Genomic DNA, 18,377 nt, shown 5'->3' with positions numbered 1-18,377 from the left:
CTGATGGCCTCGTTTAATGTGCCGAACGTAGGCTCAACTAGATTAAAGTCGCCTGCGAGGGCCGAGCTACGCGTCAAGCGCCTCGGGTGATTTAAGCTCTCTCCGCCCTCCGTTCTTCCTGAGGACTCGCCTCCCGAAGGGGCGATCAAATGCAGGAACGCTCCCACTGCCTGCCCGGACAGAACAGAGTCAGCCGGGGCTGGGGCAGGGAGGACAATTGTGCACTGAACTGTGGCGATTGGGCTGGGTTGGGGTGCTGGATCGCCAAGTTTTCTAGTGTGCCCCGGGAAACGCTCAGACGGACGCCCAGCGGGCACTAGCACATGCAATACCCTCCTCCTACTTTCTGAGCCCCTGGAGGGATCTCCCATAAAAAGCTGTCTAATTGAAAGAGGAGAGGGGGGAGGAGGGGAAGGGGCTAACCGGGGGAACCAACAAACCAAGATTGGAGTGAAAAGCGCCGAAAAGTACTGACAGTTATTTTTTTTTTTTTAAATATATATCTGGAGTGAAAAAAGTACACGAAACAATAGGAACCACGGGGAAAAGGTAAGAAGCAGAAGCAATACAGGCCTGAACTGGACGAGCCGAGGAACACAGCCTGCCAGGAGCAACAGGACTAGAAGAACTGGGGCGGGGTTATCCCCGTCAGAGCTATATAGGACTGCCTTTCTAAACTAATTTGCATAGTCCTGCCTAGGAGCACGTGACAGGGATAACCATCTTCATGAGATGCCTTGACAGCACCAACCGAGAAAGCATGCTTCAGAACTATTGCTTTTACCCATATGCAAATGTAATTGATTAATTATTTGATGAATTATCTAAAACCCACCCATGTAATTGACTGAGATTTCTTTTATTGGGTGACAGCCCTACTTACATTCTGTTTACTCAAAAGCAAATACCACTGAGCTCAGGTGTACTTACTCTGAACGGTCAATAAATATCTATCTATATATTTAATTCTTCTAAATGTACAGGTCGCGAATCCCATGCGTGGCAGCTCTCGCGAGGGTAGCTGCCTAGGGATAGCACTGGGGATGAGAGACAATGGTGGCGGTGGGCTGACCTGGCCCGGCTGCCGGTCAGCCAGAGGAAGTGGTGGCGGGCTGGCCTGGCCCGGCTGCTGGGAGGAGGTGGAAGTCAGAAAGCGGGGGGGGCGGGGTAGCGTGCGGAGAGAGGGGGCGGGAGCAGCCAGCTGGCCATCCATAAAGCTGGGCGTGGTGGTGGTGGGGACAGTGGTGGCGGGTGGGCCAGCCGGAGGCACAGATGCTCTGCACCCGACCCAGCTAGTTACAAATAAAGCTAAAAAGAAGCAGAAGCAAGAAGCCAGTGAAATCACCTTTACAGAAAACGTCTTTAAAAGGAATTCTTGGGTGTGAGGAGGGTGTCTTTATGATGCACTAATCTTATTCCATTTGCGTTAAAGCTTCTGAAGTACTCTAATTAGGTGATGATATGGGGGGGGGTTATTTTCAACAAGATTCTTTTGACAGGGTGAGCGTTTTACAGTGCAATTTCCAGATCATAACATTTCCTAATTAGGAAGGTTATTCATGGCAAAGGTTTTAAACAAAAGAAGCCTCTTCTACTTTGTCCAGGCTTGAAAAGTAATTTCAGCAAGAAATGTGGGTCAATTAGGAATGCACTCTTCATTAAAAGCAGTAAGTCACATTATGACTTCATGGCTTGACTAATAAACGGAATCTTAAACTCATCAGTGTCAAGCATTATGGCTATAGATAACAGATTTATTTTACTTATTCATTTGAAATAGTAGCACGATGTTCCTTCCTTCTAGTTGTCTGGAATCTCCCCAGGATTCCTGATGCTTGATTCCTAAGGGGCTGCTTAAGGTATTACACTGGGCTATTTCACATTCTCTTCTCGTTTGTTCCTATTTAGCTTTTCTCACAGACAGCGGCTAAACCTATGCAATGCCACTGAGGTTAATAAGATTGCAGATCATGAAAATACAGTTTAGATTAATCAATAGAGCTGTGCATATTTGATTTTATTCAACCTTCTAAACCACTTTTCATGCTTAGTCCACAGAGAGACTTTTAAAGACTGCATCCTATTTAGAGACAAGTGGAATAAATTTAACAGATGGTAAAGACAGTGTTCAGCAGTGACCATTTGTTACAAGTATATCAGGGATGGCCAATCTGAGGCTTTCCAACACCCATCATGCAGGGAAAATGCAAAGGACCTGGTCAGAAACAGGTAACAGAATGTGGAAGCTATTCACATGACCTCTCAAAAGCAGGCTAAGGGAGCCCAGCCTGCTTTCGAGCAGTTGTGAGAACCTCCGGGAGCTGGGCAGCCCCCGGGGGGTAGCCCGCTTAGGTTCCACGCCCTTTAAATGAGGTTAGTGGAACGAGCACTCCGCTAACCCCATTTTGGCAATCATGAGTCACCACGGTGCGACTCCACACCACAGCAACTCACGAGGAGACCCCCCCCCGACCTGGAGGCTCTAACAAGCCTCCCAGCCTTGGGGGTCTCACCAGAATGCCCCGCGCACTCGCGCAGAGCATTCTAGGCCTTCTGGGGACCGGGAAGCCCCCAATTCCCACCACCCCACCAGCTCCATCACGGAGTCAGTAATCGTGTGGGCGACCAGTGCAGCCACTCAGGTATGGCCAGATGCTCATCTGCAATCCTGCTCTCCCTGCAGAAGCCCTGCAGGCTCTACACACTGATCATGTGTAGAGTCCCAAAGACTGTGTATTGATAAAGGAGTAATAAAGAAGTAATTTTGATAGGGCATAGAAGGGTCAGTGATTATACAGATGTGTGTATGGAGGAGAGGCAACTGGGACACAGCTTTGCTAAAGAGCTGAGTTTGGGTACATTAGCTACATTTCATGATATTACAGCATTCATGATATTACAGCAGAACACCTGGAGAACCTTCCTTATGAGGCAAGGCTACAACAGTTGTCGCTTTTTAGTTCAGAAAAAAAAAGCAACTAAGGGAGGCATGGTAATCTGCAAGACAGGATAGAACATCATTTTCTGGACAAGGTTACACTCCCCCAGAAAGAACAGGTTTGTAGCTTGGGAGTGCTCTTGGATCTAGGTCACACCCTGGTGTCTCAGGTTGAGGCTGTGGCCAGGGGCGCTTTTGACCAGCTAGGATTGATTTGACAACTCCGCCTGTTTCTTCAAGAGAATGACCTGAAAACAGTGATACACTAGCTGGTAACCTCCAGGTTGGACTACTACAATGCGCTCTATGTAGGGCTGCCTCTGTACATAGTCTGGAAACTTCAGTTAGTTCAAAATGTGGCAGCCACATTGGTCTCTGGGGTATCCCAGAGAGACCACATTATGCCTGTTCTTAAACAGTTGCACTGGCCACCAATATTATTTATCATAGTTTTATATCTCCTGATATATACAACTCCAGGCAGTGTACAAAATTTAAAAGACAATATAAAACAGAGTAAAAACAGTTAAAATTTCACAAAATACTATAAAAACAGTCTAATAAAAACAAACTAAACAGTTCAAAATTAATTTCAGTTAAAAATTTGCAAAAACAGGTTTGTTTTGAGGGTCTTCCAAAAAGCAAACAGAGAAGGAGATGCTCTTATTTCAACAGGGAGCATATTCCAAAGCCCTGGGGCAGCCATAGAGAAGGCCTGGTCCCGAGTCGCCACCCTGCTAACCTGGCAAAGAGGCACCTTTTAATGTGGTGATTCTCTTTATTTAGCAGGGGGAGAGTAACTGGCCCTATCCACCCCAGCACAGTACTTCCAGTGACTGTTGCTGGTGTCTAAATTATGTTTCTTTTTAGATTGTGAGCCCTTAGAGGACAGGAATCCATTTATTTATTTATTATTTCTCTGTGTAAACCGCCCTGAGCCATTTTTGGATGGGTGGTATAGAAATCGAATGAATGAATGAATGAATGAATGAAACAAGCCAGTGGCAACCGTAACCAGACCTCTCCAGAAGATCATAATAGGCAACAACCCACAGAACACCACCCTAAACAGAGCAAAAGACCTAATCGAGAGTGTGACCAGCATCACACGTCAGTCCAGAGATAAACTGAGATAGGTCCATAGTCATCATGGCTGCTATGAAAGCCTGAGCTGCTCCCGACAACCTGGTCTTGAAATGAACACTGAAGTCCCCTACTATCAACAACCTGGGCATGTCAACTCCAAAATGTCAACTCCACAATCAGGTCCGTTGGCATAGTTAGGCACTCCGTTGGGCAGCGGGTTAATCGGTACACCAACAGAAGTCCCAGTCTATCCTTGGTCTCTAGACTTAGGTACACACATTCAACATAAGCCAATTCCTTGACAGGGATCCTGGTAAGGGAGTTGGTATTCTTATAGACCACATATGTTTCTGGGCAAAGTACAAAGTGCTAGTTATTACCTTTAAAGCCCTGAATGGTCCCTAGACCATTAACCAGACCATTAGGTCCCGTTTACCTGAGAGAGCACCTTTCTCTACAATATCCCCACCACTCATTAGGATCATCAGGAGGGTTTGTCTTCAGGTGCCACCAGTTCATCTGGTGGCGACCTGGGATCGGGTCCTCTCAGTTGTCACCCCTAGGTTGTGGGATATGCTCCCCATGGATATGAGAGGATTAACTTCCTTGGAGGCCTTCAGGAGAGCCTTAAGGACCTATCTTTTTAGCCTGGCTTTTAATATCTAGCTTGAATTTTAATTTTAATGAGTTTTAATCTGGTTTAAACGTTTTCTGATTTTAATTGTTTTATTATGTGTTTTTGATTTTAATGTAAACCACTGTGAACCACTTTAGGAAGGGCAGTATATAAATTGAATAAATAAATAAATAAAACCACGCCATATGTTTCTTTATGGTAGAAGCAGAACTGAAGGTCAAAGAATGCTGACATTTTGAATAATAAGGCTTTATGTTCTACATAATTTTTGAACATACATACACACATATTGAGAACTAATGAGGATTAACTATCAACGTACCTAGATATCATTTGTTCTTGCAGCACCTCTAACCTTTTTTCCATTTTAGAATTTATTCCATCTGTTAAAAGGGAGAGAGAAAATGTCATTTTCTTGTTTGTACAACAGAGTCATAATTAATGCTAGAGGCTGTTTAGAGACTATGGTGAAGGATGGTCAATATAAATAAGCCTGGATTAGGTGGTGAAGATCAGTGGATCAGTAGTGGAATAAATAGCTATTTATTCCACCAGCATCTTTTCTCTGTTTATAGCACATGACAATCGTTTACTAAGTAGTAAACAGCAGAGTGCACATAATTGGTTAAACTGGTCATCTGCAACATCCAGCCGAGGAGAATTTAGGCATACATCTGTACCAGATCAGAAATCCAAGGAAGCAGGGGACTGACAAAGCAATGTTCCTTGCCACTTTGCAGAAGATTACAGACAAGCAGTATACCATGTGGCTACATTCACATGTTATACTGTTTTTGTTTGATGTATGATCAACCTGATCTGCAAGAGTTTGTGACAGAGTGTCCTGCTTTCTTGGCAAAACGCTTCAAGACTGTTCTAAACCCATGATTTAATTAACCCAGGCAGTACTGTTGCAGTTGTGGGAAGGCTGCAATTTAAAAAAAAATTTTTTTTTTTAATGTATTAAGTATTTTCAACATCATAACAACTTGTATATTGAAAATTATTTCCACCAATGAACTGCTTATTTACATAGTAAATGATCTTTAGAATTTAGAAAAATACTGTGTGTCAGGTTAAGGTACATGCTTATTACACTGACAATGGTAACAACAGGTTTTGTTATAATGAATAGATAAAATTTAAAGAGGCTTTAATAAGAGGTATTTAAAATTCTATGTAAGACCAAAAAGGAACTCATATATTACAATATAAAAATATTTTTGATCATATGACTGATTAGTTTTCAACAACGAAGAAATTTTGTCCATTATCAAAATAGATCAGATTTTTTAAAAAAACAACACCTAATTGAGATATGACCTTTATTTTTACAGGTCTGCCCAATAGTAAATTTAACAGCCATAATGATTAGACTCAACAACTCATTCTGAAGACAAATAATTATGTCAAGGTAAATCTAACAGAAAGTGAAGCAGTTCTAGAGTGATATTTATTTCCCATTGCTGAAAGAATGTGCCTTGCATCCTGTCCAACAGTTTGAAGAAAGGTCTGGATTTTTTTTTAAATTTTACATTTTATATCCCACTCTTCCTCCAAGGAGCCCAGAGCGGTGTACTACATACTTAAGTTTCTCCTCACAACAACCCTGTGAAGTAGGTTAGGCTGAGAGAAGTGACTGGCCCAGAGTCACCTGGCTGAATGGGCATTTGAACTCTGGACTCCCCGGTCCTAGTCCAGCACTCTAACCACTACACCACACTTGCTCTCTTTACAGCTTTACTAGTATTGCGGGGGGAAATGCTGACTTGTATTTTAAACTTCTTCTCCCCTATTTAACAAAGCTGAGGATAAAGAGTAGGATAACCAGATGTATGGGGAAGGCTGCAATTCTGTGCAATTTACCTAGGGGTAAATCCCAGAGGACCAAAGGGGTATACCTCTGAGTAAATATGCTACCAGGTAGGATGTCACTGATGTATACTGATCAGTCACTTTTACTCCTAGTTCCATATCTACAATCACTAATACATTTTAAAACTTCCTCCACCAACAAGAATTTGTCTAAAGAACAATTCAAAATTTGCTTTGCCATCTTATGCAAACAAAGAAAAACCGAGAAAGCCAAGGGTGGTGAAAAATATAAAGGGAAACAACAGATTCAAGGTAAGTTCCGTTGAGTATATACCATCTGTTTTGCAAAGTATGAAACTCTAATGAAGGCAGATTTAAACTAAATACTTAACATGATTTAATAATCAACCTCTCTCCTCATGAAACCTGGGAATTGCAATTGTTCATAGGGGGCTACAAACTACAATTTCCAGGATTCTTTGGGGGAATCCATGACTCCTTAAGCTGCAATTCTTTGCACACAAACCTAGGACTAAGTTCCACTGAACGCACAGTCCCAGTAAACATAAATAGGACTGGAGACTTAAAATGATATACAACTGATTTAAGTTTGTACTGCAGGTATATCCTGCTGTCAAAACACCTTTTCTTTGACTCAAAGCAGGAAAAAAGCTGATACCTTAGCATAATGATATGCAAGTTTTCAAGTAATAGCGGGTTCTTCATCAAGCAGAATGGACAGGGAGCAAATTATACAGATAACAAAATTACTAACATAGTCTAATCATGGTCACTTAATAAGGATTAATTACCTTTTTACACATTTTAAACACCCTTTTGTACTATCCAGGGTGGTTAGTACACACCCTTTTTAGGACAGATAGTTTTTGTTGCTCCTGAATTTGTGTTATGGGAAAAGAAGCAATAGAAACATTGGAAGTGGCAGAAGCTCTCTGGGGTTAATCATGATACTGATCATAATGCAACTGTCATGCAGCAGCACCTTAAAGACTTTTTCTTGTTTTCGATGCAACAGACTAATGCAGCTACTCCTCCGAAATAATTATATTCTCACATACAGATATTCTCTTGTTCCTCTCTCTGATCCTCGCTCAAAGTGATGTTTAGAGATGAAGACAAAGTGAGATTATATGAAAGTGAGGAGCAGTGTCCAGTTTCAGATTTCACTTTGTTCATTCCTGGCGTGCCAGGGTAAACAGCTCATCTTGCTTTGCCAATTCATCACTAGTGGGAGAGGGTTGTTGTACTCACTCTCATTGGATCTTTTTCTTTTGTTTTTTGACTGGATTCATTTATGTTCTGCAAAGGAATCTCTTGCATTGCTTGTCCTTTTTGGCCTAACTTTGTAAAAACTTATCAGTCCCCTCCACATTTTCCCCTCATCACATTCAATACAAACGGAAACACACAAAGAAATTGATGTTACAACTTTAAGCATCTGCCAAAGTGGACCTGTGAACTCTCATGACACAATAAATGTGTAAGTCTTTAAAGAGCCATGAAACTTTGTTATTTTTGCTGGGAAAGGCTTAAGTGACACCAGAGGGGAGGCAAATGCCATTCTGACAAATAGCTCATTCCCCTCTGCTCCCACCATCATTATTGGACCCAGCTGCTGGATCATAAACTGGTATTAAAATAAGACTGCAGTTCTAAACATGTTTACTTGGAAATCAACTCTATCAAAACCAAATGGACCTTTCTTCAGGGGGAAAAATCAATTAGGGTAGGAGCATTAATGCAAAAGACACTATTATTTATCTTGCAGAAATCTCCCATATGAAAAAAAAATTGTGCCTCTTTTTCCCTTTCTGCCATGAACTTTGCCCTTTCTGTACCACTATTTCTCCAGGGTGCTGCCACTATTGAACAGAAGGAAGAAGGAGGAAGTGTAGGTTTAAAGTACTAGATTTGAGCCTTAGGACCTTTCCGGTGCCCAAGCTCCTCCTGAAATACGTGGAACAATAACAGAAGAGGGAAAGAGTGAGAGAAGTTCTGTCTACTGTCACTCAGGGAGGGAAAGAGAGCCCCTGAGCACATGCAGAGAGGCTCTCTACTGTCACCCATGGATAGAAAGAGAGCCTCTGAGCACATGCAGAGTTCTCTCCTACTGTCACCCACTGAGGGAAAGAGAGCCCCTGAGCACATGCAGAGTTCTCTTCTACTGTCACCCACTGCAGGGACCCTCCCACACTTCTGAGATTGAGGCCAGTGGGCGTTCCTTACAGGAAGGCGTGTGAGCCCCAAGAGTCTCTGGGGAGGAGGGGAGGGGGTTACCTGCTGGGCTCTGGGGACTCCCCTGCACCGGTCGCGCGCTGCGGCTCCGCACGCTCCGTCGGGGCGCAGGCGAGCGCTCTTGGCTGCCCGCTCAGCCCTCTGGTTCTCCCGCCGCGGCGGCCGCCTTCCCCCACATCCCGCCCTCCTCCTCCTCCTCCTCGGCCCGGCGGCCGTTGCAGGAGAGGCCTGCAGGCGTCTCTCGTTGCCAGGGCAACGGGCAGCCGCTGCGAAGGGGCCTTGCGGCGAGTCGGCCGAGGGGGAGCCCGGGGGCGGGGCTGGGGGCGAGGGGGCGGGGCCTGAGCGGGCTGCAAGGGACGGGGCGGGCGAGGTGTGATTCTCTCGCGGGGTGTGATTGGGGAGAGCGGAGACTGGAGCCGCAGCGGGCGGACCACGGTCGACCGGCGGCGGCAGACGACAGGGAAGGGAAGGCTTGGGGGCCCGCCCTCTTCTCTGCTCCCTCCGAGACAAGACAGTTGGTCCTCGACGAGGGCCGCCGCACGGGCGAGGGGCACGTTGGGCATGTGCCAGGTTGCCCGGTGGCCTTCCTCGGAGGAGGAAGGGAACCCGGCAGGCAGCGGGTGAGGGAGTCTGGGCCAGAGCAGCAGCGGCATCCCGTCCTACTGGCAGGGGCTGCCTGGTCGCTGTGCAGCTACAAGGCAGGCAGCAGAAGAGAGCCAGGCCACACACGTGTGTGTCCCAAACCGCCAAGATACAATCGGTCCTTCGCAGTCGTCGGGCGCGGGGGGGGGGGCGGGATGTGGGTGGGCACTGGGGAGTCTTGGCTATTTGAGGGCCGATGCTGCTTGCAAGTTGCTTTCCTTTTTGTGCTGGCCGCAGCTCTTTGGTGGATTAACGCACAGGCAAAAAAAAAGTAGGCACTTGCCTACGGCCGCAAATTTGCCTGTGTGCATTAATCCGCTACTTGCACTTGGGGGGCAGGGGGGAGTTAAACCTACTTCGAAAACTTTTAAAACCACCCTGTGCGAAGGCAGCGAGAGCTCCTAGCCTGCCTCCTCTTCCAAATCATGGGTCGTCGGGCGTAATAGCACGTGGCAGGACGAGATGGTGGCCAGACGGAGGCGAGAGCTCTTCCCACAGACCCACCTGCCTCCCAAAAGACAGGTCAGGTTTTTTGGGCCACGGCGCGCACACACACACACCTGAGGCCCGAAATGGGCTGAAAAAGTTTTAAAAATAGATGTATTCCCCCCTCCCCGCAAGCCCTTTACTTGTAAAAGAGAACCCTTGCTGGGGCGGCAAATAGCTTAATCCGCCCCTGGCCACAGCACCCATGTTCGACCTGCTGCGATTTAACTGCCCAGCTGTGCTTGAAAGTATGGCTGTTAATCAGCGGCATCATCTGGCTTCCCATTACATCTAAATGTTCCAGTTTAGTATTAGATTATCAGAAACAAACCCGATTCTAGTTGTGCTGATTTGTTGTGACTGTTTTGTGCCACTCAGTCCTTTGCAAGTTTACTCGGAAGTAAATCCCACTGGCTGACATCTAGACCAGCGGTGCTCAGACGTGGGTCCTCCCCAGATGTTGGACTACCAGTGTTCCCTCTAACAGGGATTCCTTCCCAGATGTTGTTACAACTCCCAGAATCCCCAGCTGCAATGGCTTTTTCTTTGGGATTATGGGAGTTGTAGTCAACAACATCTGGGAATCTCTGTTAGAGGGTAGTAGTGTGCATGGTTCGGTCCGGGCACACTGTTACAGACCTCCGGACCGGTCCGGCAGTCTGGAGGTTTGGATGGGCGGGGGCATGCCCCCGCCCATCCGAACCGCCGGACTGCCGAACCGGTCCGGAGGTCTGTAACAGTGTGCCCGGACCGAACCATGCACCCCCGCCGCTCTTTCCCCTCTGGTGCTGGTCCGTTTAAACATCTTCTTGGGGCGGCAGAGTTCCTCCCTGCTGCCACTGCCCCTGCCCCCGTCCCCGTCGTTGTTCCTTAAGGTTTAAAAGAGACGAGTGCTAGCGGCACGCGCGCTCGTTTCTGACGCTGGCGCGCGCATGCCACATACATCATGTGATGTATGCCACATACCACATACATCATGCGCGCCGCTAGCTCTTGTCTCTTTTAAACCTTAAGGAACAACGACGGGGGCAGGGGTGGCAGGGAGGAACTCTGCCGCCCCAAGAAGATGTTTAAACGGACCAGTGCCAGAGGGGGAAGAGTGGCGGGGGGGGGGTAAGTACTACCACCCCACTCCCCCGCTTAAAGTAACAGTCCCCCCCGTGCCAGACTGGGGGGGACTCCGGACCTTACACACCCCTATTAGAGGGAACACTGACTATGACTCCCATCATCCCCAGCTGCAATGACCTTTGGCTGAGGATGATGGGAGTTATAGTCCAACATCATCCAAGTTTGAGAACCCCTGATCTAGATTAAGTTTCTCAGTATTACTAGGAGTTATTCTAAAGGGCTACTAAATTTCAACTGTGCATCTCCAGATAGGGCTGAGAGAGACTGCTATACTTGACCTTGTAGAGATGCTGCCAATCAGTGTAGACAATACTGAGTTCAATGGGCCAAATGGACTCAGTATAAGGCAGGTTCCTTTCTTCCTTTTCTTCTTCTTGCTGTACCTGCTTCTTTTATTTACTTAGTAATGGTATACAGTTCCCTGTTATTACTGACTGGACAGATCCTGCAGCTATCACTGGATATGATTTAATCAAAGAAGCATTTTTCAGACATTGATCTCAATTGGAAATATTTGGGTATGTTAAATAATGCAGGCCAGAATGATTCAGCATATATTAATAGTGTTTCTCTTTAAAATAGATGGAAATGAGGACTGAGGAAAGAGCAAGTGTCCTCTGTTTCTGTCTTGTGAGGGAAATTAGACTGCTTATCCATATCTTCACAGCTGTCTTCACAACTGATGTAGTGTGTTTACGTCTTATATTTGGGCACCTACACTCACAAAATTAAATCGTAAGAGAAATGCTGCCCAAGAATGGACTCATCTTCAAATTCCTTCTCAGTTAGGTAAAAGCTGCATAATGTAATACAAGTCATGTTCTCACACACTATGGTAAAATGGATATTATGATGACCTCTGTGACAGGACTGTTTTTAATAGACAGGTATCATTTTATGGGCTCAAAGAAGGCTCTGGTAGGTCAAACAGTGGTATTGTGTAAATGTGGATGGAAAGTTAAAGGAATTGTGCTTTTCTCTTCATGCTCCAAATCTTGCATTCCTAAACAGAAGTGAAACATGTCATGTTTTTAGACTACACACAAGGAGAAAGCCCCATTAAACACAGTGGGACTTCTGAGTAAACATGCATAGGATCACACTGCATGTCAACTAAGTCATTTTAATTTATTTGTTTTGAATATTTATATCCTGCTCCTCAACCCTCAAAAGGACTCTCAGAGCTGCTCACAAAAAGTACAAAAACAGTAAGCTATTTACTGAATGCGCGTTGCGCTTCAGAAATACATTAGGGAATTGCCTACATTAGTGTTTTGTGTTTGAAAGGCTTCTAAATACAGAATTTGTAATTCTCAAACATATATATTTCTTCTCCCAACCCTAGCTGTTGATATGTAGCCAAGGCTGGTTCAACCATTAGGCAAGGCCTGCCTCAGGCTATAGAGTTTGGGGATGCAAATTATAAATTCTATAGATTATCACTATATTTTTATCACCCAAAAGGGATGCAGTTTGGATTTTCTGCTTCATGCATCTAAGAGCAATGTCTGAAGGATCGCTGACACTCCCTAAATTCTCACTAAATAATGTCTCCCTGTAGCCTTAAATAAATAAAAATAAAAAGGAGCTACGGAGGCCATCATTTAAAAATAAATACTGCCATTTGAGCACTGTCTAAGAGAGAACATTTCCATAGAATAGTTGGACATTTATACTTGGATTTTGCATCCCCTCCAAGGACTTTACCTCACAACAACCCTGTGAGATAGGGTAGGCTGAGTGATTGTAAACTTCATCATGACAGGGGGATATGAACTTCTGTGTTTCAAGTCCCAAGCTCAGTGTTTCAGCTCCCACCCATTCTGAACCCACTCTCCTTCACCCCATTGTCACAGTGTGTAGAATTTTGTCTTTCTTGGGTTCAGCAAGTAGCCCTATTGCCACTAAGAAAGCAGCTAACACATTCCTGTGACTTGTGGTTTCACCATGGCAAGTATTATTGGGACAGTTGCTTGACATTTGGATTGGTCCTTTACCCAGCTCCACACCAGGACTCGTTAGGACAACTGTTCCCCCCAGGGTAGCCAAATCTGAGCACAATACAAAGATTTTATTTTATTTTTAATCCAGCTTGGCTATGAAAAAGCTCATTTGTTATCTAAAGAAGTTTCAAGGAACTGCTCCCTAAAATGAAGGAATGATTATGGCCAATGAAACAGGGGGCCGAGATGAGAAGAGCAGAAAGGATGCTGCAGAAAGTACCTACTGGGAGTTCCTTTTAGCCTTCTAGATGAAAGTTTTCATAGGGAGAAAAATCTAACTTTTGAAGAATAAAACATTTGCCTTGAACATGAAAGCATAAGACATTGCAAAAAGCTTGCATGAAATGCTTTCTCTGACAAAAGGTTGACCTCCGAATATTCCTTTTCCTTCCCAGTGGGCAGTTAATGGGTATTATTCTTCAGGGTGTGGAGAGCTGATATTAGGCTTTCTGGTCACATGAAATTGCCATAATCAGAATCATATTGTTGGCCCATCTAATCTAGTATTGACTGGTCTAACAGCCAGTGGTTCCTTGAGACATCAAGTGAAATCCCCAGCCCTACTACATGAAATTGTGACATGGGGCTACTGAAGAACCATCTGCCCTGAAGGAAGGAGAGTGAAGACAGAACAGCCTTATGAACTGCTCAGCATCTATTCTGTACTGCTTCTTTAAGAGCCAGACACAGAAGACTTCAGGATGAGAATGGCCATGTGAGAGAGAACTCGGAAGAAGAGTTTCAGTTTTTCAGCAGCAGCCTATTCGGTCCTGATGTTTTTTAGGGCATGAATAGTCATAAGAACAGCTCTGCTGGATCAGGCCCAAGGCCCATCTAGTCCAGCATCCTGTTTCACACAGTGGCCCACCAGATACCACTGGAAGCCACAAGCAGGAGTTGAGGGCATGCCCTCTCTCCTGCTGTTCCTCCCCTATAACTGGTACTCAGAGGCATCATGCCTTTGAGGCTGGAGGTGGCCTATAGCCCTCAGACTAGTAGTCGTAGATAGATCTCTCCTGCATGAATTTATCCAAATCCCTCTTAAAGCCATCCAGATCGTTGGCTGTCACCACATCTTGTGGCAGAGAATTCCACAAGTTGATTATGCCTTGTGTGAAAAACACAGCTTCCATTTGTAGGTCCTAAAATTCTTGCAATTAATTTCATGGGATGACCCCTGGTACTAGTGTTATGTAAGAGGGAGAAGAATTTCTCTCTCTCTCCACTTTCTCCACACCATGCATGATTTTATAGACCTCTATCTTGTCTCCCCACATTCATCTTTTTTCTACACTAAAAAGGTGGTGTAGCCTTGCCTCATAAGGAAGGTGCTCTAGGCCCCTGATCGTCTTGGTTGCCCTCTTCTGTACCTTTTCCAGTTCTACAGTGTCCTTTTTTAGATGTGACCAGAATTGCACGCAGTACTCCAGGTATGGTCACACCTGTATACTAGTTTTGTATAACGGTATTATGATATTAGCAGTATTATTTTCAATCCCCTTCCCAATTATCTCTAGCATGGAAATGGCCTTTTTCATAGCTGCTGCACATTGAGTCGTCACTTTCAATGAGCTGTCCACCCTGACCCCAAGATCCCTCTCCTGGTCAGTCACTGACAGCTCAGATCTCATCAGCGTATATTTGAAGTTGGGGTTTTTCATCTCAATGTGCATCACTTTACATTTGCCAACACTGAACCGCATTTGCCATTTTGTCGCCCACTCACCCGGTTTGGAAAGATCCTTTTGGAGCTCTTCACAATCTGTTTTGGATTTCACGACCCAAAAGAGTTTGGTATCATCCACAAATTTGGCCACCTCACTGCTTACCCCAACTTCTCGATCATTTTTGAATACACAAAAAAGCATCGGTCCAAGTACAGACCCTTGGGGGATCCCACTTCTTACTTACTTCCATTGGGAAAACTCTCCATTTATACCTACCCTCTTTTTCCTTTTCTTCAACCAGTTAGCAATCCACACATGTACTTGTCCCAGTTCCCCATGACTGCTAAGTTTACTCAAGAGTCTTTCATGGGGAACTTTGTCAAAAGCTTTTTGGAAGTCCAGGTATATTATGTCAACCGGATCACCTTTATCCACACACCTGTTGATACCCTCAAAGAACTCCAAAATGTTTGTGAGGCAAGATATACCTTTGCAGAAGCCATGCTGGTTCTCTCCCAGTAGGGCCTCTTCTTCTATGTGCTTTACAATTTTATCCTTGACAATGCTTTCCATCAATTTGCCTGGAACAGAAGTTAAACTAGCCAGCCTTCTAATTTCCCGCATCACCCCTCGATCCCTTTTTGAAAATCAGTGTTACCTTTGCTACTTTCCAGTCCTCCAGTACAGAGCCTGATTGTAGGGATAAGTTATATATTTTAGCAAGGAGGTCGGCAATTTCACATTTGAGTTCTTTAAGGACTCTTGGATGGATGCCATCTGGCCCTGGCAATTTGCTACTTTTCAATTTTTCCAGACAGTTTAGAACATCATCTCTTGTCACTTCTACCTGACTCAATTCTTTAGCCTCTGCTCTGTCCCTGAAAAGCCTGGTTCAGGAACAGGTATATGCTCAGTATCCTCTGCCGTGAAGACAGACATAAGAACAGCCCTGCTGGATCAAGCCCAAGGCCCATCTAGTCCAGCATCCTGTTTCGCACAGTGGCCCACCAGATGCCGCTGGAAGCCACAGACAGGAGTTGAGGGCGTGCCCTCTCTCCTGCCATTACTCCCCTGCAACTGGTACTTCCTGCTTCTGATGTATTTAAAGAATGTTTTGTTATTCCCCTTGATGCTTTCAGCTAAATATTCCTCAAACTCTCTTTTCACTATCTTTTTGTGTTCCTTTCTGTTCTCTTCATTTGGACAGGCCATCCAATTTCTGAAGGAAGGCTTCTTCCCCTTTATAGCTTCCTTGACCTTAACTGTTAGCCATGCTGGTACCCTCCCGGTCTTGGTGGTACCTTAACTGGGCTTCTAGTATTGTGGATTTTAAGTAAACTCCATGCATTCTGGGGCGAAGTGACTCTCCTGATTTTCCCTTTCAGTTTTCTGTTCACCATACTCCTCATTTGGGAGAAGTTTCCTCTTCTGAAATTCACAGAGTCTGTGTTAGACTTCCTTGGCGCTTCTCTCCCTGCATGTATGCTGAATTTGATTGCACTGTGGCCACTGTTCCCTAAAGGGTCCATGACAGGCCTCACAAAAGCTGTGATTGTTTTGTTTCTGCCCCCCCCTCCACGGCACAATTGTTTGTATGCTCTGGTTACTGAAACTTGTAAGCAATAAATAGTTGAGTTACTAGAAGACATTTGGTATGTGCTGCTGACCTCACATATTCAATATCACCCAGCTCCCAGTTGTTTTAGCTCAGGGGTTCCCAACCTGTGGTACTCCAGTTGTTGCTGAACTACAACTCCCATCATTGTCAGCTACAATTTATCATGACTGGGGATGACAGGAGTTGTAGCTCAGCACCATCTGGAGTACCACAAGTTGGGAATCCCTGTTTTAGCTGAAGTAGCCTCTCCCTTTCCCAACTGCCACTTAAAAACCTGTTTGAATGATACCACCTGACTGGTCCACCCAAACGCATGATGAAGCATGCTCACACACATACTCTGCACATCCCATTTAGCACATCCCCTGCTAACTGGGCAAAGAGGCAGCTTTTAAAAGTGGTGATTCTCTTTATTTAGCAAGGAGAGAGTAACTGGCCCTATCCATCCCTAGCACAGCATCATTCCAGGGGTTGTTGCTGTTGTCTAGCTTATGTTTCTTTTTCAGATTGTGAGCTCTTTGGCGACAGAGAGCCATTTCATTCATTCATTCATTCATTTATACCAATGTAAACCGTGTTTGGAACTTTTGCTGAAAAGTGGTATATAAATATTTGGTGTGTGGATATGTGTGTGCGCGCACGTATGCATGCACATACACACATGCACACGTGCTTCTAGGTCATTTTGGAGCCTGAACCTAAAGGCCTCCCCCCCCGCCCCACCGCCACAAGATAAGCTGCAATTCACTATTTCTTACACCAGAACATGCTTAGGGAAAGCTGGGAATATTTATTTTTAGAAGAAACTATGAATAAGGTAATTCCCACTGACCTGCACAAGCTATATTTTGCATGGACAGTCCTGTCCCTTAAATTACCTGAATGAACTTTTTTTTTTTACACCAGAACGTGCTCAGGGAAAGTTGGAAACATTTATTTTTTTAAAGAAGCAATTATAAATATGGTACTTCCCATTGACCTGTACATACCACATTTGGCATGGACAGTCCTGCCACTGAAATATGCAGTCTGCAGTGGGCCTGGGTTAGATCTGACCCGCCCCCCAAAAAATGTCCTGCCGGGGTCCAGGGTGGCTGTGTACCAACCCATGCTGGACAACTGACTGCATGACTGAGGGTATTTGAGGGGAACTGTGGCCTGCCTGCCAATCTCCGGTCATGTGCAGCCGGCAAGAGGGTGCCTGCAGCCAGCCTGCACCCACCTGTTTCCGCAGCGGCTAAGGCACTGGGCCTGGGCTGGCCCTGGCCAGGCCTGGAGCAGGTGAACCGCTTCCCTGCGCTTGTGCAGCATTGAGTGTGGCTGTTTTTGACAATAAAAGAGGCACTTCTGGTTAAAAGCACACAAGTTTGCATGTACATGTACTTTGGTCTGCAGTGGCAAAATGGTGGCCTGTATGGGTTCTCTGTCAGTTGTGAATCCTTGCTTTGGAGTTTATTTGTTGATGAAATAAAGAATATTTAATGTGTGAGCTCCAGACCGCCAGAACCCTGGGGCTTCCTAATTATTTGGCAAGTGACAAAGACAGTTTTTATCTCCTTGCACTGAGGTCTTTAAAAGAAAGCACTGATGATAGTGGCAAAGGGAGATGAGCTCGAGGCTGGGGATTTCATTCCTTCTGGTTTCCAGACGTCATGCTGTTTCCTTGTCTGTTGCCATTTCACTGAAACTGCTCATCTCCTATTAAAGATTCTATCCATTCCAGGTCTGTGAAGGGAAGAAAAAGCCTCTGACAGATGTAAACGTTATCTTATTTTTTTCCTGAGTCGCTTTAATAAACTTCAGAGTCTTCCATTTCCCCCCCTGCAATGACAACCTTATCATAATGGAACTGCTGGTGTCTTTGTGGGCATTTCACACAGAGGAATAGCTAGGAATGAGAATGCAGAGATCTTGGGTCCAGAATTATATTGTGCGTTGTGATATATTTTTGCTAACAGTATGACATCTGAAGCTGGTTTGTGCCCGAAGAATAATGGTGGAAGTGAGACAAAATTTACCATAGTACTCCTGAGATTTGCTATGGAGATCTTATGCTGTGCCTTATCTGCAGTCTCCATTTCGAACTCTGCTCTGTGGC

At 45.1% G+C, this 18,377-nt stretch overlaps 1 protein-coding gene across 5 annotated transcripts in view; it reads right to left on the bottom strand.

Annotated features, from left to right (window-relative positions):
- Positions 1-9,749, bottom strand: part of DEUP1 (deuterosome assembly protein 1) — a 90,062-nt gene extending 80,313 nt beyond the window's left edge. Inside the window, exons 1-3 of one of the 5 annotated variants that reach the window (XM_053308207.1) lie at positions 8,775-8,983; positions 7,156-7,196; positions 4,984-5,044 (exon numbers count right to left, since the gene is read on the bottom strand). In XM_053308207.1, the coding sequence (XP_053164182.1) occupies positions 4,984-5,027 (44 nt within the window). In that variant the 5' untranslated portion in view covers positions 5,028-5,044; positions 7,156-7,196; positions 8,775-8,983. Of the gene's footprint in view, positions 1-4,983; positions 5,045-7,155; positions 7,197-8,774; positions 8,990-9,730 lie in introns of those variants that run through there. The other 4 variants (XM_053308208.1, XM_053308210.1, XM_053308209.1 and 1 more) reach the window with 4 other exon arrangements.
- Between the last annotated feature and the right edge of the window lie 8,628 nt (positions 9,750-18,377).

This window comes from Hemicordylus capensis, chromosome 3 (assembly GCF_027244095.1).
Source record: "Hemicordylus capensis ecotype Gifberg chromosome 3, rHemCap1.1.pri, whole genome shotgun sequence".
In the NCBI taxonomy this organism is placed as follows: Eukaryota; Metazoa; Chordata; class Lepidosauria; order Squamata; family Cordylidae; genus Hemicordylus; species Hemicordylus capensis.
This window is presented reverse-complemented; position numbering and strand designations above follow the sequence as displayed.